General features: G+C 43.8%; 1 protein-coding gene across 19 annotated transcripts in view; it reads right to left on the reverse strand.

Moving 5' to 3' along the window:
* Nucleotides 1–24692, reverse strand: part of KIAA1217 (KIAA1217 ortholog) — a 498057-nt gene that overhangs the window by 321154 nt on the left and 152211 nt on the right. For 12 of the 19 annotated variants that reach the window (XM_037740967.1, XM_017535541.2, XM_017535540.2 and 9 more), the window contains exon 2: nt 11374–11657. In XM_037740967.1, the coding sequence (XP_037596895.1) occupies nt 11374–11657 (284 nt within the window). Of the gene's footprint in view, nt 1–11373; nt 11658–21054; nt 21080–21860; nt 22328–24692 lie in introns of those variants that run through there. The other 7 variants (XM_017535549.2, XM_017535548.2, XM_017535546.2 and 4 more) reach the window with 3 other exon arrangements.

Consider the following 24692-nt stretch of genomic DNA (forward strand, 5'->3'; position numbering starts at 1 on the left):
TGATCCCTATTTAGGATGCTCTTTTTCTGCATCCTGGGTGATTAATGTCAACTGTAAATCAATTTTGCAAGTAAAATTACAACCCCTGAATTTAGTCTTTTTAATTATTCAGTCTCTGCTGCAAGATGTCCTACTATGTAATGGTCCAAATCTTCTGAGATGTACTTCAATGACCTTTGAGTCACAATTCAAAATATCAGTCCTTGGCCGGGTGCAGTGACTCATGCCTGTAATCCTAGCACTTTGGGAGGCCAGGGCAGGTGAATTCACTTGAAGTCAGGAGTTCCAGACCAACCTGGCCAACATGGTGAATGAAACCCCATCTCTACTAAAAATACAAAAATTAGCCAGGCATGGTGGCATGTGCCTGTAGTCCCAGCTACTCGGGAAGCTGAGGCAGAGGAATCATTTAAACCCTGGAGGTGGAGGTTGCAGTAAGCCAAGATTGCACCACTGCACTCCAGCCTGGGTGACAGAGTGAGACGCCATCTCAAGAATAAATAAATAAATAAAAAGCAAAATATAAATCAGTCCTCCAGGAATCACATTCAGGCTAGCTCCTTCATATCATCCCTTGAGGAACATCATCTGTCTGAGATATTAGGCTCTTCTTTCTGTTCATTTTTTAAAAAGTTTGGTTTTTCATTATACCCAAATTTAAATGACGATTGTCTCTGGTCACTGACCACATCCTGATTTTCCTTAGACATATCTAAGATTATCTGGAATTTCTCTGAGGACAAGAGTTTTTTATTTTTTTATTTTTTTTTTGAGAAGTCTCACTCTGTTGCCTAAACTGGAGTGCAGTGGCGTGATATTGGCTCACTGCAACCTCCACCTACTTGGTTCAACCAATTCTCCTGCTTCAGCCTTCCAAGTAGCTGAAACTATAGGCGCACACCACCATGTCCTGCTAATTTTTGCATTTTTAGTCAAGAAGGGGTTTCACCATGTTAGCCAGACTGGTCTTGAACTCCTGATCTTGTGATCTGCCCACCTTGGCCTCCCAAAGTGCTGGGATTACAGGTCACCACGCCTGGCCAAGAGATGTTTTTATACTGATTCAATCTTGTCATATTCTTTGTTCATGGGCCTCTAGTATTCCATTAAACACACACTCATACATGCAATAATATAAATTCTCCAGATATGACTTGTGATTCTGTTATGAACACCATACTTCTTTCATGTGCAGTCGTTGCTCTGAAAATGTTTAACATCTTCTCAATTTTCACTTGCTGCATACTCACCACTATATATGCAACTGCTTCTTTTTATTTATTTATGAGACCTAGTCTCACTCTGTTACCCAGGCTGGAGTGCAGAGGCACAATCACTGCTCAGCTCACTGCAGCCTTGACCTCCCAGGCTTGGATGATCCTCCCAACTCAGCCTCCTGAGTAGCTGGTACTACGGGGATGTACACCACTGCTTCTTTACTGCCAAAATCCTTTTCTTCTTCAAATTGTTAAAGGCAGATCCAACCAGGAGGCTGACACTTCCTCCATTCTAGGATGAGCACTAAATCTCATTCACACCTACCAGGCAGACTAGTCTCCAGCCCAGTCCTTTTCCTTAGCATTTCAGAACATTTTTCTGTTCCATCCCCCATCAGAGAGGTGGTCTCACCTAGAAGTTAAGGGCAGGGCCCCCACAAAAAGATAATTGCATTTAAATACCAGTGCTGCCACTTACTGGCTGGGTCCCCTTGGACAACCTGGACTGCTTTGTGCCTCCGTTTCTCATTCTGTTAACTACAGTTAATAGTAGTGCCTACCCCACGCCTGTAATCCCAGCACTTTGGGAGGCCAAGGTGGGTGGATCTCTTGAGGCCAGGAGTTCAAGACCAGCCCAGGCAACATGGTGAAACCTTGTCTCTCCTAAAAATAAAAAAGTTATTAAGGCATGGCTCGGACATCTGTAATCCCAGCTACTTGGGAGGCTGAGGTAGGAGAATTGCTTGAACCCAAGAGGCGGAGACCTCAGTGAGTCAAGATCACACCACTGGACTCCAGCCTGGATAGCAGAGCAAAACTTCACCTCCAAAAAAACAAAAAACAAAACAAATAGTAGTGCCTACTCCACAGAGCTGTAGAGGGGATGGACTATGGTACAGATTCGGCATCCCTAATCTGAAAATTCAAAATCTGAGCAGCTCCAAAATCTGAGACTTTGAGTACCACTGTGACACTCAAAGGTCATGTTCATTGGAGTATTTCGGATTTCAGATTTTCAAATTAGAGATACTCAACCAGTAAGTATATAATGCAGATATTTCAAAATCCACCCCCAAAATTTGAAATCTGAAATATGTCTGGTCCCTGGCATTTCAGATAAAGGATACTCAACCTCTTATTAATCTGTTAATAAGAGAAACAATGCTGCAATTTTAGCTGAGGGCAATAGTATGTTCTCCTTATGGTCTTTTCCACTTTTTCACCATTATTAATAGCTGTTGAAAAAATAGTGCTAAAAAAATACTGCGCATGTTACCAGCTTTCTCTGTGTTCTTGATAGTTTGGGTAAGGGTGTTTCTGCCCTCTTCCTATTGTGGCTTATTTATTTATTTGTTTTTATTTACATATGTTTTTGGGGAATAGGTGGTATTTGGTTACAAAAGTTTTTAGCAGTGATCTGTGAGATTTTGGTGCTATGACTATCTGCTCTGCACACAGTATATTAGATTTCTTAATTGTTAAAAAAAAAATTATGTCCTTTTTCCCCAAAAGTTTAGGTAAGAAACTGCTCTGAGGCCAGGTGCTATGGTTCATGCCTGTAATCCCGACACTTTGGGAGGCCGAGATGGGCGGATCACGAGATCAGGTGTTCGAGACCAGCCTGGCCAACGTGGTGAAACCTCGTCTCTACTACAAAAATTAGCTAGGCCTGGTGGTGTGCGACTGTAATGCTAGCTACTCGGGGGGCTAAGGCAGGAGAATCGCTTGAACCTGGGAGGTGGAAGTTGCAGTGAGCCAAAATAGCGCCATTATACTCCAGCCTAGGTGACAGTGCGAGACTCCATCTCAAAAAAAAAAAAAAAAAATTAATTAAAAAAAAATAAAATTCTCTGTAAACTCATATTCAGTCATTAGTTCACACAACTAACTAGCTGCTGCTACTAAATATGGCTATTCTCCCAACATTTCACCATTTGATTAGAATAAGTTAATACCTCCGAAGAGGGAGTTCTTAGCTATGTCTAGTTCCTTTACTACAGTTTCTAAACTTTTTACTTATCTATTTATTTATTTACAAAACATGCCTCGTTTTTCAAAACCTACACTTTCTTTAGCATTAGCCTTTTATTCAGACCTTCACCGTGGCTGAAGGCTGCCATTTACTGAACAGTGTATAATATTCATGTATCTTTAGTTTCAATTAGCCTAACTTTTCACCCTTTGCTGGCAGGTACCTTCATAAATATAGATGCACATATGTAAATTTTGAATAGACAGATATAGATCAGAGCCAAGACAAATATGACAGATGAATATCTAATGAATTTGGAGTTTTTGACACATAACAGAGGGTAGTATGTTTATTCCCCAAGATACAAACGGATTCCCTGAGATCTACAGCCTGCAGCATAATCTATGGTGGAGTTCTGCTATGATACAATTAAATCCATCAAAAATATGCCACAAAGACATCGATGCAATTACTTATAGAAATATCTGTTATTCTGTTTATATTCTGTACAAACGCCAGACTTCGCTGTACAGATAAAGTGCTAGGTCTAACAAAATTGATAATCAATTACATTAGGAGAGCTGATGAAAGAAACTGAGGCAGGAGGATTTTAGTCTTAATCTAGATTCCACATCCAAAACCTGAATACAGCAAACATCCCAGTAGGTACTAGAACCAAGAAGCTACTATGAAGTGCGGTGGCATTTGCCACTTCCATGCCAATATATTTAAGAGCGTGCATTCAGCCCATCAGTTCTGTCTCTCTTTGTCATGGTGACCTGGAAACCATGTGTTGAGATGTCATGATCTCAAAAGGGAAGTAGCCAGAATTCCTAAGTCATTGTGAGAATAAGCTTTGCATGTGTGAGACATAAAATGTTTCTGTGTCATACCAGAAAATACCACGAATATTAATAAACCACAAGGGTATATTTGTTAAGTAGCATAATCTATTAGGTTAGTGCAAAAGTAATGGCAAAAACCGCAGTTACTTTTGCACTAACTTCATAGACTATGCTGATTAATACATCATCTTGAAGACATACTTCTGTTTGCAGCTTTCTTATGATAACTTGTGTTTGATTTGCTGCTGTTGTGGTTTTGAGAAGGGGTCTCATTTTGCTACCCAGGGTGAAGTGCGGTGGTGCAATCATGGCTCAGTTGATCCTCTCACCTTAGCCCCCCAGCAGGCACGTGTCATCATGCCCATCTAACTTTTTGTGTTTTGGTAGAGTAGGAGCTTTCTCATGTTGCCCAGGCTGGTCTCAAACTCCTATACTCAAGTGATCCTTCCACCTGAGCCTCCTTAGGTGTTGGGATTACAGGTGTGAGCCACCTTGCCTGGTCTCCAGGACAGTTTCTACACAAACACATTCAAAGGAGAGGATGGTTGAGGGGACCTCAAGAAGGCCTGAGGGACACTCAGACAGCAACAAAGCCCTGGTCTGATGGGAGAAGCCAGAAAAAATGACCTCCTGGCCTCACTCACCCTATTTCATCATATTGTTGTTCATTTTCTTATCTCCTTATTTTTGCTTTCTGTAATGTCCATGTTAAAGAATAATCCCAGTTGGGTGCAGAGGCTCACACCTATAATCCCAGCACTTTGGGAGACTGAGGCAGGCAGATCATCAAGGTCAGGAGTTCGAGACCAGCTTGGCCAACATGGTATAACCCCGTCTCTACTAAAAGTACAAAAAATTAGCTGGGCATGGTGGTAGGCCTCTATAATCCCATATGCTTGGGAGGCCGAGGTAGGAGAATTCCTGGAACCCAAGAGGTAGAGGTTGCAGTGAGTCAAGATCGTGCCATTGCACTCCAGCCTGGGCGACAGAGCGAGACTCTGTCTAAAAAAAAAAGAGAGAAAAAAGAATAATATATTTACATCTCTCTTACTCTTTGTTGGACATGTCAGATTTTTAGGTTAAAATGCATTACTAGTCTCTCTTACAGTCTGACCACATCAGATAAAAGAGTCCACATAGACTAACTGACACCACAAAGTAGATTCCATATACCAATTAAGTTAAGTAGAAATTCTGTGAGTAGCTGGGAATAAAAATTGAAAAAATTTCAGAATGGTTTCTGAGACTAGGAGTAGAAAGTTGGATTCTGCAGGTGAGAAGCCGTTAGACAGCTATTTATTACTGAAGACATTAAAAAAATGGCATTTCCAAATTGTGCAGCTACACTGTGATCACAACTGTGAGGGATTGCTGGACTATACATCTTTCTGAACTCAGAGCTATTGTAAAGAAGCAACTTTCTTTCTATATAAAATACACAGAGGAATCTATTCTCTACGATTATTTAATATGCCCTGGAATGGAGTAAGATTTGCCTTTTAAAAGAAATGGCCATGGAAGTCATGTCTATGGTTCTATTGCTTGACCCAATGTGATATACACAATGTCAAAAAAACTTTGGAAAAATTAGAGGGGGATGAAAACCTTGAAAAAAATCAAAATCCAGTGGTCCATAATGAACGAAAAGACCATAAAGTGGAAATTCTTTTTTTGTTCTTTTTTTCTGTAGATTTCCTCTGAGGACAGGAAATTCTGGCCCTGGTTCAAATGTTGGCTTCTTGACTTGGGGAAAATTACTTAGCCATTGTTAACTTCTTAGTTAAGAAATCTCTTCTTTCTGACTGCTCAAACCACAATTAATCATTTAATTCTGTGGCTCTCTACCCCTGTATCTGTATCACCTATCACATTCTATTAGAAATAGTGCTCTATTAGAAATATTGTGTTTGGTATTAGAAATTCTAATACGAAATACTATATTTAGCATTAGAAATAGTGGCTCATTCCTTCATGCAACAAATATTTTTGATCTAGCCTAATGTAGGGTGTGTATTCCCTTAAATGCTGAGTTTACAGAGGCAGAAGAGGACATGGTGGTAAGAAAAGGTTCCTACCTCCAGAAGCTTATTCTGGGTGAGAATAAGAAATGTAAAAAAAAAAAAAAAATGTAATGCAACCCGATTAGATGCTACAGTGTAAATATTATAATACTGGAAGATGTTATGACCATCTCAGAAGGCGTGAGATCTGGGCTGGATCTCCAAAGACTACTCTTTATATGTGAATGCCTATTTCTTTTACTGAATTGAAGACAGGGTTAAGTCTAATGTTTTGCATTCTTCATAATACCTTTATTCTGGTAGGTGCCAAATAAATATAAATGGGATGAATAAATGAAAGAAATATAAATACTAACCTCTGAATGAAAGCAAAATACCAGTTTCAGAAATACAATAAAGTTATTCTTTAATCAATGGAAAAGATTAACCTCTTCAGGTATTCAAATATTTGTTGATAAAAAAGTTAAAGGAGGCCAGGTGTGGTGGCTCATGCCTGTCATCCCAGCACCTTGGGAGGCTGAGGTGAGAGGATCACTTGAGGCCTGGAGTTGGAGACCACCCTTGGCATCACAGCAAGACCCTTTTCCTTACAAATAATTTTAAAAATTGGCAGAAGTGGTGACGTTTGCCTGTAGTTGCTACTCAGGAGGTTGAGGTGAGAGGATCATTTGAGCCCAGCAGTTCAAGGCTGCAATGAGCTGTGATCATGCCACTGCATTCTTAGCTGGGTGAGAGAGCGAGATCTTGTCTCAAAAAAATAAAAAAGTCAAAAGATTTTAAATACTAATTTTAAATTAAGAGCCTCGGAGCCTCTTCTTTGGGACACTATAAACCAAAATATTATCATGTTAAAATCTGCCAGTGAAACAGTAAATGGTTCCATCAATGTATTTCTCAATGTTCCATGATGTAGATACTATTGTCCTTTAACAAAGGAGGAAACTGAGACAGAAAGAATGAGCCATTAGGTTGGGTGTCGCGGCTCACACCTGTAATCCCAACACTTTGGGAGGCTGTGGCGGGCAAATCACTTGAGTTTGAGACCAGCCTGGCCAACATGGTGAAACTCCATCTCTACTAAAAATACAAATATTAGCTGCGCATGGTGGTGCACACCTGTAATCCCTGCTACTTGGGAGGCTTGGGGCACAAGCCTTGAGCTTGAATCTAGGAGGCGGAGGTTGCAGTGAGCCAAGACTGCACCACTACACTCCAATCTTGGTGACTGACAATGAGATTCTGTCTCAAAAAGAGAGAAATATTAAGTTATTAGCCCAAATCATACAATTATGCAGTTAGCATATTGTGAGGGCTGGATCCTGATCCTGGTTCCCAGCTGCCTCCAGAACCAAGCCCTTAGCCACCAGGCAATGCGGCTGTACAGCCTGATTGTCCTGCACAACTAAAAAGACCTAGGTTATGCTGAGAAGAGTCCTTAACAATAACAGCTACTGTTATATAGATTAGCATTATGTTGCAATAATGGCCACCCGCATTTTTTTGAAGACTGTAGAAGGGAGTTAAAGTGACCTCTTAGCCTTTCAATAATTTAGCCTAAAGAAAACTCTTGACCAACATATTTTTTAAAGACAAATAGAAGTTTTGCAACCGTGAATCTTCTAGTGTTTGAAATTAGATTTTGAAACATATGGCATGCTTTCTTTCTTCTTATGTTTAATATCAGGCAATTAGAACCTAGATTTTCAGCCGTGTTTGGTGGTGCACTCCTGTAGTACCAGCTCTCTGGGGGCGGGGGTTAGACGGGAGGATTGCTTAAGCCTGGGAGGTTGAGGCTGCAGTGAGCCATGATCATGCCACTGCTCTAGCCTGGGCAACAGAGCAAGACCCTGTCTTAAAAAAAAAAAAAAAAAAAAAAAAGAATGTAAATTTTAAGAGATTTCATGTTAGATGCCAAATATATCATTTTCAACATCTTATTCTCTATCTTGCTCATTGGCTCTTTTCTTATCAAGGATACTTCTCTGGGAGGAAGCCAGAAAAACAGCCACCAGAAGAGCATCTGGTATTAGGAGCCTCAGTATCTGGAAAACAGCATCAGATGTGTGTTATCTGACTTCCTTCTTACATCTAGCTGTATAGTCTTCCTGCAAAGGAAGCCGGGGATAGTCCACGCTCAGAAGGTCTGGGAGGAACGAATGGCACTGCAGAGAGGAGGACAGGAAAGGGGAAATGGGTGGTGGGAGAAAAAGAGCGGAAAAGACAGGAGGCGAGATCATGTCTGTAGCAATTTTGTAGGCCATGTCTACACCGATCTCCAGCGTTTATAATGCTGGCTGGGGTTTGCTTGCACAAGTGCAGTGACAGTGTTAGGGGCATTTGAACAAGAGCAACTCCATCTTAAATAGGAGCTAGGTAAAATGAGGCTGAGACCTACAGGGCTGCATTCCCAGACAGCTAAGACATTCTAAGTCACAGGGTGAGATAGGAGGTCAGCACAAGATACAGATCATAAAGACCTTGCTGATGTAACAGGTCACAGCAAAGACGCCAGCCGAAACCTACCAAAACCAACATGACCACAAGAGTGACCTCAGGCCATCCTCACTGCTACCCTCCCACCAGTGCCCAGACAGTTTACGAACGACGTGGCAACATCAGGAAATTATCCTATGTGGCCTAAAAAGGGGAGGCATGAATAATCCATCCCTTGTTTTGCATATCATCAAGACATAACCATAAAATTGGGCAACCAGCTGCCCTGGGGCTGCTCTATGGAGTAGCCATTCTTTTATTTCTTTACTTTCCTAATAAACTTGCTTTTGCCGAGCACGGTGGCTCACACCTGTAATCCCAGCACTCTGGGAGGCCAAGGCAGGTGGATCACCTGAGGTCAGGAGTTTGACACCAGCCTGGCCAACATGGAGAAACCCTGTCTCTACTAAAAATACAAAAAATTAGCCAGGCGTGGTGGCACCTGCCTGTAATCCCAGGTACTAGGGAGGCTGAGGCAGGAGAATCGCTTGAACCTGGGAGGCAGAGGTTGTGGTGAGCTGAGATAGCGCCACTATACTCCAGGCTGGGCACCAAGAGTGAAACTTCGCCTTTAAAAACAAAACGAACAAACAAACAAAAAACTTGCTTTCACTTTATGGACTCGCCCTGAATTCTTTCTTGTGGGAGATTTAAGAACCGTCTCTTGGGGTCTGGATCAGGATCCCTTTCCTGTTAACAGCAGAATGAAATTGTGTACATAGATTCATGCATTAAAATATGTCCATTTTTGGAGGGTCAGCTTGGAATACGAAAGCAGCAAAAAGACAGAGTGTGACTTGTTCATTGTGTATTACCCAGAGAAGGGAAAGCTGGCCAGCCAGGGCAGAATTAGCCATATGTAACAGCAGGTCAGAGCTGGAGGGCACCAAAATACATTCATTACTCCTTTCAACCTTCATTACACTTAGGATCCCCTTGTTATTGTTCTAACCAAAGCCACCAGTATTATAGCAATAGCAATAATTATGACACCACAAAATAAGAAGAGTAACAATAATCACTGACATATTTTTTGACAGGCCAATTTCTATATTTGTCAGCAAAATTAATACTTTTTTTTTTTTTAGAGACAGGGTCTCATTTTTGGGTTTCTGTGATCTCCTACCTCAGCCTCCTGGGTAGCTGGGACTACAGGTGTATGCCACTATATCCAGCTAATTTTTAAAAATTTTTTTGTAGAGATGGGGTCTCACTGTTACCCAGGCTAGTCTCAAGCTCCTGGCTTCAAGTGATCCTCTTGCCTTGGCCTCCCAAAGTGCTGGGATTACAGGCATGAGCCACTGTGCCCAGCTCCTTTTTAAAATTATCAAAGAATTAATCATTAGCCCATTTTATAGCCACCAGGATTCTTGTTCTTTTCTCCTCTTCTGGGTTTATTGACCGTTGGAATTGTGAACAAAAGGCAAACATGAAGTCCATAAAGCGCGTTTTATATTTTAAGCCACTCAGATAATGATTCCCTAGAAGAGAAGGTTGAACATAGGAAAGAATATGAGATTGAGAATAAACTATAGATTTCAATTATTCAGGCCGATGCCAATATCCATTTCCATGGGTAATCAAAAGCTGAGTGAGTTAGACATAATTTTTACACCTAACTGGGAAGATAAGAGACTTAAAACACTGTGCTTGTCTCCCTTGTGTGGAAATCAGTATCAGCCTGTCTTCCTTCCCGCCCCCACCCATCACACATATGGCTAAGTGCTTTCTGCTTCCTTCCCTATATTCTCCGTACTCAAAGGTCAACCTGATAACACGCCAGTGAGGTCGGTAGAGGAGGCCTCATATCTCCTGTGACCCAAGCCTGCTCTATCTGCTAAAAAGTAATTGCACACAGCCAAGACACAAAAACATCCCTAGCTATGGTTGGGTGATGTCTATGTGGCTGTCAAAATAACCAGAGGAAACAAGTAAGTGAAGACAGAAAGCTAGCACAAAGCAAGGCGTGTAGAAGGAGCACATCTGTGATTAAAAAGAAAAAAATGCCAGGCACAGTGGTTCATGCCTGTAATTCCAATACTTTGGGAGGCAGAGGTAGGAGGATCACTTGAGGCCAGGAGTTCAAGATCAGCCTGGTCCATGGAGCGAGACCCCATCTCTACCAAAAATAAAAAAATTAGCCAGGCATGGTGGTGCGTGTCTGTACTCCCAGCTACTCAGGAGGCTGAGGTGAGAGGATCTTGAGTGCAGGAATTTTACGCTGCAGTGAGCTATGATCCCACTACTGCACTCTGGCCTGGGGAATAAAGGAAGAACCCATTAGAAAAATAAAAAGAAAAAAAAAAAAAGAAGAGCAGAAACAAAATCCTAATATCAACTTTTTAAAGAAAGGGAGTTACCACAAGTCATCTATGTCTCTAAGATCTATTTCACCCTGAAAATAAATTTATGTATTTGTGTATTCATTCATTCATTCACAGTGCTAAGCACTCTGTGCTTTCAGGGCACACAGTAGCTGGTGCCATGCTTTCCTCAGTAACGTAATACCCTTTCATTGCCTGTACTTCAGATGTGTTTGTGGTTGAGCATGGGAATACTCTTTTGGGGAACTGCATACTCTCTAGGCCCTTCCTCTATGGCCTGGCCTCCTGTTCTCTTGCTGTATTGGCAAAGAAGACAGCTTGCGGGCAGAAGTTTTCTATACCCAGTGCCCTCCTCCCAAGCCCCCAAAGAGATCCAGAACAATAAACAGTGTGCACAGTCCATTAAGCTATCCTTTGCCTTTTACACTGAAAGTCAGTTTGCTTTCCTCGATGTTCATTAAAGAATGAGCTACACAAGGAGAAAGGAGATCATATTTGTACCTGGTCTCTCAGCCTCTCTTGGTGACCCATGATTGCGGATGCGTGATGGGGGTATTTCTGCTTCAGATGTTCTAGGAATGCTTCTCTCTTCCGATCCATCTCAGATGTTTGCATTCCCAGTATTTCCTTGGAACTTCGGGCCCCCCCTAGGGTATGTCTCCTTGGGATATTGCGGGAAGACTTGGAAACTGAACCACGACTGTTTCCATTAGAAAGGCGTTCCTTGGTTCTGCGGCATTCTGCATCTTCTAGCGATGTTACATGCAGATTGCCTTTGCCTTGTTCTGAAAGACAAAAACATTCAGTTCACAATTAATGGTTTCACACTAGAAATCTCATTTGCAGAACACCATCAGGGTTTGCGGCAGTTGTTAATGTATGAATGTTAACTTTGCAAATCTTTTTTCTTTTTCTTTTTCTGCCTTGCAGCAGGAAGGGGAGAAAATCCACAATCAAAGAAATATGAAAAAATCATACTTTAGAAATAAAGATGTTTGCTGGGCATTGTGGCTCCTGCCTCTAATCCCAGCACTTTGGGAGGCTAAGGCAGGAGGATCCCTTGAGCCCAGGAGTTCTAGACCAGCCTGGGTAACATGGTGGACCCTTATCTCTACAAAAAATTAAAATTAGCCAGGTGTAGTGGTGCATGCCTGTGGTTCCAGCTTCTCTGGAGGCTGAAGAAAGATGACTGCTTAAGCCTAGGAGGTTGAGGCTGTAGTGAGTTATGATTGTGCCACTGCATTCCAGCCTGAGTAGGTGACAGTTGTGAGACCCTGTCTCAAAACATAATAGCAAGAAAACCCACAAGTACACTTGTTTAGGCTACTTGCATGCAGGCAATCGGGTTACTCCTTACCCTTGTCTGTAATTATAGAAAGAGTTAACTCCAGTGACTCTGATTATTTCTATATTTTTAATAACAGTTTCATTCTGGTAACAGGATTGTTATGTAAGCTCAGTAGGGTTTCTGAAACATTTGCTTCATCACCAAGAATAAAAATAGCTATCACCCTGTACATAAGTAATCATTGACACATGTGAACCATTTGAAAATTCTATTTTCTTATGCTGGCATAAGCCAAGCAAGCATAAGAATATCATCAGAAGTAACAATCGAAGGCCTATAAAGTAAAGGCTTAGATGAATTTCACTTAAGTGGACTTTACCTAAAACTCACAGTGAAAAGGAAGAGCAGTAGTGCATCCTAACAGCCTGGACCTTAGACATCCTGCCTTCTGAGCTGGCTTTGAAGGGACAAGTTGGTTTCTGCTAAGAACAGATCAACTAAGCCATGCAATGTCAATCCTGAGAGTGAGTAGCATGTATAGGGAATCTCCATTCATCCTCAATGGATGGGAGATAGGGTAACAGGTTTGAATATTCCAGCTAGCTGAGAAAAGAGAGTTATTTTTTAAAACAACAAATAGATTAGGGAGAAAAAGTAAAGCATTCATCTTCATGAAGTCAGGCTCTTCACGGAGAACCGTTCTTATCATACAGTATTGCTGATAGAGGCAGAATAATGTTTCCTTGTCATTGAATTCCCTGGAAAAAGTACTAGGTTGGATCTCAGGAATTTTGGCTTTTATCCGACATTTAGAACAAACAATGTGACCTCTCTCAGTCTCATTTTCTTCATGAATAAAATGAAGATGACTGAACTAACATTAGGTATGCAAAGAGCCATCTACCTCTCAATATTTTAAAACTATTCTAATTGTTTTTTAAAATAAGTTTCCAATAACAGCATATTTGTCAATTGTTTATCTTTACAAATTAAGTGCAGAGAAATAGAGATTCAATATTTGAGAGTTCTGCTCATTTGAATCCTAGATAAACAGAGAACTAAACCTTCACGCTAGTTTTGCAAAGCAACAGGTGTTGAGAGTTTAGGCATAAACCAGCTTCCTGAAAGCAATGCCAACACTCTTTCCCTTGTCTTTGCCTAGACAAATCTGGGTATAGCAACTCTAGTTATAGATGCCCCTTGGTTGGGCAGAGAAAATATTTTAATCTCAGGCTGGTTTTCCTGTTCCAGGCTTCCTACCCTTGATGTGTGTTCTGGGAATAATTCTTCTTGTTTACCCTTCAATTCTCATTACATTGCTAATTATAGCATCTCCATCAGACACTGATGGGGAATGGAAGGAAAAGCAAAGCCAAAGTCAATTCTACTTTTCATTAGTTTTAGCAGTAAGTTTAAAAGGAGAAGAAGATGGAGCTGTTGGTTTCAAAGATATTGGGGGCTACACTGTCACTTCATTTAGGTTACCTTTCTAACATTTAGGCTCACACATGGCTACCTTTTAAATGATCTCTTCCTTGATAATATAGAAACAACAGGATCTGGTGAACAAAGCTAGATGCAGAAAATGCTATCTCAGGTTGATAAATACCTATGCAATCTGAAGAGGTTTAGCTTTATCTTTTGAGTGTGTTGTGCATGGTTTCATAACAGCCAAAATTGTTGTATACTTGATATAACTCTTGTGCCTTTTTTTTTTTTTTTTTTTTGAGACAGGGTCTTGCTTTGTCACCCAGGCTGGAGTACAGTAGTATGATCACGGCTCACTGCAGCCTTGACCTCCTGGGCCCAAGCAATCCTCCTGCCTCAGTCTCCTAATTAGCTGGAACCACAGATGAGAGCCACCATGCCTGGCTAATTTATTTTATCTTTATTTATTTTATTTTTTGCCTTTTCTTTTTTGACACAGAGTCTCACTCCATCGCTCAGGTTGGAGTGCAGTGGTGTGATCTCAGCTCACGACAACCTCCACCTCCCGAGTTCAAGTGATTCTTGTGCCTCAGCCTCCCTAGTAGCTGGAATTACAGGCATGTGCCACCACGCCTGGCTAATTTTTGTATTTTTAGTGGAGATGGAGTTTCACCATGTTGGCCAGGCTGGCCTCGAACTCCTGACCTCAAACGATTCACCTGCCTCAGCCTCCCAAAGTGCTGGGATTACAAGCATGAGCCATCACACCCGGAAACACTATTGACTTTTAAGTGGAGTTTGAAGTTTAGTTTTGACATCATCAAGGAACCATATTTTAAGTTATCCAGGACAGGTAGATTAATTAACAGGATTGAGCCTCTGAAAAGGTGGTTTCTTATGCAGGCATAACACACATCCATCCACATACACATATACAGCAATACTGATAAACGTCCATACACGTTCAATCCCAGCAACAGGGAAGAAAGTCGCATTCTGCCTTACTACGCCGCATAGGCTCATGTGATCTACTGTTTCATCCAAAGATCATCGGCAGAGGTCTAGACAGCCAGGACGCTAAATCCTCAGAGACGATATTTTCTTTTTTGAAATGAGATGGGGAGGGACCTGGATGGGGAGAGTTTTGGGGGTCAGAGCCAATCTTCTGTCCACATTAATCTTTGAGCAGCCCTGATTTAGTGGACTAAACTCAACAAACCCCCGTTTTTTCCCCAGCAGTTTTCGTTGGGAAGGTCACATCAACTTCATACTGCTTTTCTGTTTTTTCTCTTTCTTGTGGATTTTTCTAAAATGTCTCCAGTTGCTTAACAATGATTGATGTGATTTGGAGGAAAGGTACAAACAGTATCAACAATTGGCGAGGCTGGAAGGCTCAATGGAGCCACTTGGCAAACGTTGGATTGCCTTCGGAGCGCTTACCTTCCTTTGGTCTTCATTTCCTGCCTTGTGCCTTCCACCCAATGCCCAATGCTCTAGCATCCTGCCTGCCTCCCCTCCTACCTCGAGGCACATGCTCCACTGTCACCAGCACTCAGAGCCACCCAAAGCCACTTTCCACACAAAGCCACTTTACCCCATCCGTCATCTGAGCCTTTTCCTCCACAAGGCTCAGCTCTCGGAAGCTGTCAGTTCCCACACCTGAGGGAAAAGCAACAACTCTACCATTCCAGCAATTTGGGGAGAAAGTGGTCTTTTCAGTGGAGAAAAACTAAGAAGGATTACAAACAAGAGAGGGAGCAGGCAGACGACATTTAGTCACAATTCCACAGCCATGTTGTCAGAGAGCTGAGCCTGGCCAACTCCTCATTATCCACATGAATAGAGAAAAGCTCAAGTGTGGATTATCCAAGCCATCAAAACAGAAATACAATTTGATTTCTTGTTTGGAATGCGCTTTGGTGTTAACATTTAAATATGGGTGTGTCTAGCTGTTCGCTATTCTGGGAATCCTTGTCAAACAAAATAATGAAGCTGTAGCATGAAGGCAAGGCTTGGGCTTGCTGAAAAGCAGCCCTGTTTCCCCTTCCTGCCCCTCCCAGCCTCTGCAGAGCCCAGGGCAACTCCTCCTGGGAGCTCATTTCAAGCAGGGCAAAGAGCAACATAAGAGCTTAAAGCCGAGAAAACTCCTGGAACATTCCCTGGAGAAGTGAAGACAAGGCAGGCAGAAGTGCTACAGGGACACTCTTCAGGGATCCACGAGGCTCCCAGGCTAGGATTTGGCATTCTGGAAAGAGAACGTGGGAAGTAGGGGCTGGGGCAGACACCAAACACGCAGAGGCTCATGGACGATGGGGCGTCCTCAAGGAGAAAGCTGCACTGCAAATCCCGCAGGCAGGCGACTGCAGGCGCTGCCACGGCCAGCTCCTTCGCCTCAACTCCGGTTACTCTGGCTGGGTCAGCTGACCTGCAGTCAGGGATCTGCGACCTTGCATCAACCCAGCCATTCCACACCCGCTCCAGTGCCAGCAGCAATGCTGACAGCGTCCCTGAGATTGTATTCCTGGGTCAAGATTAGGTAGGCTGCAGACTCCTTAGGGAAGGCGTCCCTCTCTTCTTTCTAGTGGCTTCTGGTTTGTTGTCTCCTTCTGGATTGTGCTGGGAAGCTCTCTTGTCACAGGGAACATCATGGGAAGTTGCTGTTTGGTCTGGTTATATCCTGGCAGAGACAGCCCTTGTGTTCAGCCAGAACCCTCTCCTGCTACACACAGGAAGACCGCATTTTCCATCCAGCTCCATCTCCCTAGGGCCTTGTACTAATTCCAGGTAATGCACTGTGGGCAGAAGTCACATGGGCCGCCTTCAGTGGGGGCCCCTGGACCTCCTGAATAACCTTCCATGTTCTTTCTTTACTCTTTGTCCAGTTGAATACAAAGGATCCAGCAGAGCCCTCCAAAGCCCTGGGGGATAGCACAGTGACAGGGCAGGAGGAACTTCAGTGGCCACCCAGGAAATCTACCTGGCCACGGAAATCACACTGGTGTGTATGAGTGAGCAATTAACCTTGATCATGCAAAGCCACCAAGATTAGAGGGTGGTTATAACAATTAGCCTATCAGATTAATACACATAATCAGTTAGTGGGCTGTAGGCTCCTACAGCATCCCTCAGTTTTCCATCTCCCTTGTTTTTTTTTTTTCTTTGTTTTTAGAAACAGGGTCTTGCTCTGTCACCTAGGCTGTAATGTAGTGATGTGATCATGGCTCACTGTAGCCTCGAATTCCTGGGCTCAAGTGATCCTCCTGTCTCAGAACCTGGAGTGGCTGGGACTAAAAGTTCACACCACCACGCACGGCTACTTAAAAAAAAATTTTTTTGTAGAGATGGGGTCCTACTACATTGCCCAGGTTGGTCTAGAACTCCTGGCCTCAAGTGATCCTCCTGCCTCAGCATCCCAAAGTGATGGGGTTAGCTCCCTTGGGACTTTCATAAAGATAATCACCATATACACAAATCAGCACAGAAATTACAGCTGAAACCATGTCATTCTATTCCTCTACAGTACCTTAAAATTTCTTCAATGATGAAGAGGATATCTGGCATAGATCTTAGACAAAATAGAGACAGGACCTCCTTTTCCCAGAAAAGCATTCTATGTCAAGCATTGATTGATTGATTCATTCATTCATACAAATATTTATTGACTGCCTGCTTCTACACCAAAAGGAGTCAGGAGATAGAGTGGTGAAATAGATCAAGACAGACTTAATTCCCTTATAGAGGAGTCCACATTTGAAATAGAGGGGCCGACCACAAACAAATAATAGATACTCTAAATGTCACGTAGTGATAAGTGCTTTGAAGAATGAAATGGGATAAGGGTACAGAGACTGAGGGGCTGCTTTAGAGGAGGCTTCCGCAGATCTGTGATTCCCCAGGCTTGCACTCAATGGGAGGCTGCCAATCAGAGGGTGGGGAAGGCAAAGCAGGTAGGCAGATAGCACTTCACTTGCATAGAGGTTTCAAGACCTTGGAGACCACAGCAAAAGCACACATGTCAGGACTGCTGTGGACAGAGTCATCCAAGGAATTCCTATCCCCCAGGGTCACACGGAAGAGTCCATGGCCTTCAAAGGGAATATGATACAGTTAGATTCAGGTTCCACCAATAATTATTGAGGCCTACTCTGCAAAGCACACCATGCGCTACACTTTTCCATTGTTATTTACCTGGTAGCCGGGCTATTCAGCCGTGGACGCCTCATTGATTAGAGCTATTCTTAGGGGGATTACATGCCCCACCTTTGCTAAAACAGCTCTGCGTTGCAACTGGTGTCCCAGTAAAATTATTTGCAGTGTTCCCTTTCACTCTCAAAAGGATCTCATTTGGACAATAAGTTACATGATCACCCCAGGGAGGCTTCTCTATAGTAGGATAATAAACTCAAAGTCTCAGAGTGGTATAATTAGGCTTCCATTCAATGAATGTTTATTGAGTGCCTTCTACGGTGCCTGGTGCTCTGCTAGGGGCTGGAAATGCAAACTGAATCAATAAGACATAGTCCTCGCTGTGGAATATCACATTGTAATCAGGTAAAGCAGTACACAGGCAGACACAAGACAGAGTAGAATGATGAAAATGGACGTTATGGGTGATGTCAGCGTCAGAGATGCTGCTCTCCCTCGTGGCACTGGTGCTCACCGGGAGAACTAAAAATGAAGCCGCGCTTCTCTCCAGCATCATATTCACCCAGGACTGAACAGGATTTTAAAAACCTAACTTGGATTTTTATTCCACATATGCCATTTTTCCAGCCCTTCCTTCCCATCTCCCTGATCTCTAGATGCTGCAACGCGCCCTGGGGTGGTGGGGGGACATCCTTTGGACTTTTTCTTCTGCACAGATTCAATCCTGGGGGATCTCTCAGTTATCAGTCTTCCTTCAGCTCTAGTCATCAATATTCAAATTGCAATCAACAGCTCCACTTGGATGCCTGATAAACTTCTCAATCCTAACCTATCAAAAGATTTTCTGCTCCTCACACTCCCAAACTATAAACACCATCTCATCTATTCTTCGTAAATGCTCTTCTACTTAGGTAAATGGCAACTCCATTCTCCCAGCTTCTCACACCAAAATTTTGGAAGTCATCTCTGACTCCTCTTTTTCTCTTACATCCCACATTGAATCCTTTAGCAATTGCTTTTGTCTTATCTCTTCTCTTTTCTCTGTCTTTTCTTCCTCCCTCCATCCTTCCTTCCTTCTTTCCTCCCTCCCTCCCTTCCTCCCTTTCTCCTTTCCTCTCTTTCTCTCTTTCTTCTTTTCTCTCTTTCTTTCAGAATCTGATACTGTTACCCAAGCTGGAGTGCAGTGGTGTGATCATGGTTAACTGCAGTTTCAACTTCCTGGCTCAAGTGATCCTCCTGCCTCAGCCTCCCAAGTAGCTGGGACTACAGGCATGTGCCACTACTCCTGGCTAATTTTTCAAAATTTTTTCTAGAGATGGGGTCTCACTATGCTGCTCAGGCTACAGCAAATGCTTTTGGTGTTACCTTCAACATGCATTTAGATTCTGCTTGCTTATCGCCACCTGCTAATCGCCACCTGGTCCAAGCTGGCCCTGGTTCTTGGCTCCTTGACTGCAGAAGCCTTCTAAAGGCCTCCTTGCCTTTCTCCCAACCCCACTTGGGTTGTGCTCACTACAGCACCCAGTATGATGCCTTTAAAAAGACAAATTCCTATTTGTCTTTTTACAGGCTGCAGTGAGCTATGATTACACCACTGTACTCACAGTCTGGGTGACAAGTGAAAACCTCTCTCTAAAAAAAAAAGACCAGTCCCACCTGCAAGTAGATTCCCACCTCCTTCAAAACAAAAGCTCTAGTCCTTAGATGGTTTCATAGGCCCTAGGTGATCTGGCCTGGGATTACTTCTCAACCTGTTTCCCTCTCATTCTTCTCCCATGCTCTCGCTGTTCTTTGAATACATTAGATTATTGCTATTACCTGTCTCGTCTTTGCTCAAATACCACCTCAGTGAAGCCCTTTCTAATAACCCTATTTACAGTTTCACCCCCCACCCCCCATTTCCTATTCCTTTTCCTGCTTTATTTTTCCCCATAACCTTATTTCCCTCAAATAGCGTTGCCCGATAAAGTACAGGATTGCCCAGTTAAATTTGCATTTCACATAATAGAGAAGTATTTTCAGCATAAGTATATCCCAAATATGGCATGCAATATACTTATACTGAAAAACAATTCACTGTTTACCTGAAGTTCAAATTTAGCTGGGCATCCTGTATTTTCATTTGCTAAATCCAGCAACCCTGCCATCAAACATGCTATAGATTTTATTTATTTGTTCCTTGTCCGTCCCTACCATCCCCCAAGCCCCTGAAACTTGGTCCTTAGACTGTACGTTCAATGAAGACAAGTATTTTTAGTGTGCTTTGTTCACTGCTGGATGTCCGGCAGCTAAAGCAGCGATGTCTACATAACAGACGCTCAACATTCTCTGAGTGAACGCATGAGCAAAGAAGCACACTGTCTCAGACTGACCACCCTAGCCTCCGAAGCCTCTGAATTGCTGTGATTGTTGGCAAGTCTTTTCTTTCCTTTCCTCCTTTCCTCCCCTTCCCCTTCCCTCCTTCCCTCCTTTCTCTCCTTTCCGTCTTTTCCGTTCTTTCCATCCTTTCCCTCCTTCCGTCCTTCCTTCCTTCCTTCTGATGGGGTCTCCCTCTGTCACCCAGGCTGCAGTGCAATGGCACGATCTTGGCTCGCTGCAACCTCCACCTCCCAGGTTCGAGCAATTCTCCTGCCTCAGCCTCTGGAGCAGCTGGGACTACAGGAACGTGCCACTATGCCCGGCTAATTTTTTGTAATTTTAGTAGAGATGGTGTTTCACCATGTTAGCCAGAATGGTCTAGATCTCCTGACCTCGTGATATGCCCGCCTACGCCTCCCAAAGTGCTGGGATTACAGCTGTGAGCCACCACACCCGGCTAGAAAGTCATTTCTTAAATAGATGGATCCCTTTCTAACGGCCCCTCTAGATTCTGGGTCATTTCTTACAGGACAGGCCCAGGGGTTGAATTCCTGCAGTAGGATCCTGTAGTCAAAAATGTGGGGCCTTGCGGGGGCCGGGGTGGGGATGAGGTCGCCTGATCTCCCACTGGATGCCACTGACCCTGGCAGCCTCAAGGAGAGTGCAGTGCTTTGGCAGCACGAACGCAGACACCTCAGCAGATGACTGTTCCGACTCAGGAATTCTCCAGCCACTACCAAACTTCAAGTTTTCCGCATTTCACTGGGGGATTTCTATCTCTTGTCATTGTCTGTTCTCCTGTCTGGCTCAGTTTTGCATTTTCAGCATGGATGAGTCATGTGTTACTTCCCTTTCACATTTTCATAAAACACACACCTTTTCCCCTGTGCATAATCCCCACTCCCACGCACAGCCCTGCACCCCCGCACGTCTTTTTGTTGTGTACTGGCCCCTGCATGAACCTGAGGAAGGGCGGGGCGGGCGGTACAGGGCTGTGCGTTCATGAACATGCTGCCTATGGGATCCCACAGGCTCGGCTCCTGGCATCACAGGCGTCAGATGCCAGAGAGCAGGGACCTCTTCTGGCCACCCAATCACTCTTCGAAATTTCTTTGGAACAACATAAGCTTCTGGAAATTCCCTACGGAAAAGACAAGTCTATTATAAACATAATTAAAAGGAAACCGCCTGGAGAAAATTGACCAGAATTGTCCAACAACTCCCAAGTTTTGAATTAAAACATAAAAGAAGATCTAGAATTCTGTCTATCACCCAGCTGCTCAAGCCCTCCCCAGCTGCTCGGATCTGTAAAATAAAACATGCCTGGTTTCTGCGATTTAACTCTAAAACTTTGCAGCCAGCATGCATCTGCCACATGGAATCCCCCAACCAATGAATAGAAGCTGCCGTGCTAGAGACAGTTTCGCAAAAACAGCTCCTTTCTCCCATGGCTGAAGCCCGGGGGAAATGATTAAAAGCTGCTTAGTGATTTATTTGTCATTGCTTAGAGATACAGCGCATACTGATGGCTCACTGTGCTGTGAATGTGACATCACCCCACCACCTCGCTTGCTGTTTAAGAAAATCATGCCAGAGATAAAGTCAAGCCTAAGAAATCACAGTTCTCTATTCTCGACTCGCCACCCCGATAAATCGCCTCTTTTTTTCCCCCCTTTGCGGGGTCCCAGGGCTGCAGTTTATAAAAAGCAGCAAGCTGCAAGGGGCACGCGTCCCCGTAACTCCATCTTTGAATGGGTCTGTTACTTACTCTGCATCTGTCTGCTGTCTGCTGAGTAAGAAAGGCAGGGCTCACATTTCTGGCTTTCATTTTCTTCCATTGTCTCTGTCTGCCGCACAAGCTCCTCGCTCTCTGGAAACTTCAGAGCGCAGTTCTAAAAGCTCCCAGAAAGCGCCTGGGAAGGGGCCCGGGGCTGGGGAGGAGGGGACGGTGCGAAACCCCACCCCAAACTATTTTCCACTGCGGTGCAAAGTCTCCCTTGCCCGAGAAAACTGCATTCCAGCGCCGGGCCTCCTGGATCTCCCCCTGGCCCTGGCCCTCGGTCCCTAGGTCTGTCCGTCTGTCCGTCCGCAGGCGCGCTCCCTGGGGACTGGGGGCTGGGCTCTGCCTGGCAGGGCCCGCGCTGCGCTGCGGGGGGAGAGGCCCCAACAGGTGACGGCCTCTCCTACCGGAGACTCAGCCTGCCTGGTTCCACCGCTGCAAATCACCCAGGCTCTGCAGCCGAGGAAGGAAAACATTTCACACATGATTAAGGCCGGGAGCCTTTGCTGGGAGCCACTGCCCTGGCCTCTTTAATCTCAGAGGGAGAATGAGCCTCCCAAATGGGGTGATCCACATATTAAGAAACAGCAACCTGTTGAACCTCCCAAATTTCAGTGAACTCCCTTCAAAACAAAAATCCCAAACAATTTGAAAGATAATATATGCTGAGTGTGGTAAGCAAGTACTTTCTGGCACTAACTTTTCCGGGTCCAATTAACATCTATGAAGAGGTAGAGTGTCATTTCCACACAGTCGATTTCAATCACTTAATCTGGACTTTTTAAAAAAAAGTTTCTACTTACTTGCCTCACTTTCTCAGACTCCTCCCTCCCCGAACACACACACACTCTCTCTCTCTCTCTCTCTCTCTCTCTCTCTTTCTCTCACCCCTTGATTACAAATCTCAAAGGTAAACTACTAAAGTCAACCCTTCTGAAGCTCTCCCAGTTAACGACTTCAATACAGTGAAGAAAGACAGTGAAAATACATTTCTTCGGATGGGCAGAGTTATAGCCAACATACCTCTCCTTTTAAACCACCTACAAATATTTATTTTGTTCTTTACCCAGTCCTTGAAAAACTGGCAGATTTCCCAGAGAGTGAAAATAGGAGGCATGATGTCCGCAAAAAAAAAAAAAAAAAAAGATGGGAAATTAATCTAGGCAACATTAGCTCTGCGATGTCAGATACCTCAGAGTAACACGGTAGCTGGGAGGAAGAGTGTCACATTGTAAGCTGTAGCAGCCCATCATTGCAGGGGTGAAAAAAGGACAGTGGTTAGTCTGGTGACCATACCTTGCCCCAGTTTACAGGGCATTCCAGCAAGGCTTGAGATTGATTTAGATCAAGAATGTGTGCAGAACAATGGCCAGCCTATGTTCCAGATTATGACCTGGAGTGACCTGTGTGTTTTGACAGTGGGGTGACGTATTTTGGCTATTTAAGACATAAGGAGGTAGAAGCACCTAGCAGACAAAGGATGTGGACCGAAAGGAAAGGAGACAGACCAGGAAGTGAGTTACACTCACATCAGAGGGGAAGAAGAGAGCCCCCTCAATTCCTAACTGGATTTTTCTTGAAATCCAAGATGCAGTGAATCTTGGCAGCCTGAATAGAGCCAGTGGGGTTTGCAGGGCAGATAACTTAAGGTCTCTAGGACTTTACAACAGAATTACTGGCAATCTTGCTTTAAGGAGGAACCAGTCTTACACAGTTTCTTTCCCGATGGCCCCTGGGCAAAGGCCAGATGAATCTAGTTTTAACCTTACTATTTCCTTAGGTGCAAAATGTTCATGAAGGAGGGCCCCCGTGTTCAGCGTTTCAGCTCTGGATCATCCTTATTCTTGTCTACTGTTGTGTGTTTGCCTTTAAAGTACTAAGGCCAGGAAGAGTGGGGAGGAGGGCAGGAGAAAGATGAGAGAGAGAAAGAGAAAGAAAGCGAGAAAGGAGAGAGGAGAGAGAGAGATTGAGAGAGAGAGAAAACATTGCAGCAGCAGAGGCAGCAGCCCAAATCAGGTGTCCCTCAGCCTTGAGTTCTGACCCCAACCCACTTGCTTTGGTGTGCAGAGAGCCCACCCTTAGCAGCCCCTACCTGCTATTTGATGTAGCTCACAGAGGCAAAAACCCCAGGATGAAGGAAGCGGCACAGGGATGACATGGGAGTTGGCAGCCACAAACAGCACGCTGCCCCCTGGCTCTCCCTGCTCACTCAACCCAGGCAGAAAAGATCCATTGGCAGATACTGATTATGATTCCCTGGGGGCTGTTTGGAAAGTGTCAGAGCAGTCTTTCAGGCCTCTGTTGACCCCTAGATGGACAAAAATAGGGGAATGTCTCTCACCAGGTCTGAACGACCATTTTCCAGGCAGCCCAAGGAAACCCCTTGGTCATCAGCTGAGCTCGCGTTCCAGCTGCCAGGACCCTCCCCTCCCCGATATGGGCCAAGCCACCTGCTGTCTCTGCTGATATTCCAGGAAGCAGAAGTCTCTGTTACATGCACAAGAGAAAAAGGCATTAGGGGAAAGAGAATTAACAAAAATGATTAAGAACCATGAAATCCAGACATGTATTTACAGTAAAATACGTTCTTTTGAATGATCAAGCTTTCTGACCATTCTCCAGGGAAAGGCTTCTATTGGATTACATACTGGCCTTTCCTTCCTCCTTAACAAGAGGAACTGAAAACAATTTAGAAGGCACTCTATTTGCTCTTGCACCGACTACTCCATATCTTTCTCCAAAGCACAGAGACTCTCCTAACAAGTTAGCACTGATTGTCAGTTTCTCTGGAAAACAGTAGCTGTATTCTGCAATCTGATA

Source organism: Cebus imitator, unplaced genomic scaffold (genome assembly GCF_001604975.1).
Source record: "Cebus imitator isolate Cc_AM_T3 unplaced genomic scaffold, Cebus_imitator-1.0 Scaffold92, whole genome shotgun sequence".
Lineage (NCBI taxonomy): Eukaryota > Metazoa > Chordata > Mammalia > Primates > Cebidae > Cebus > Cebus imitator.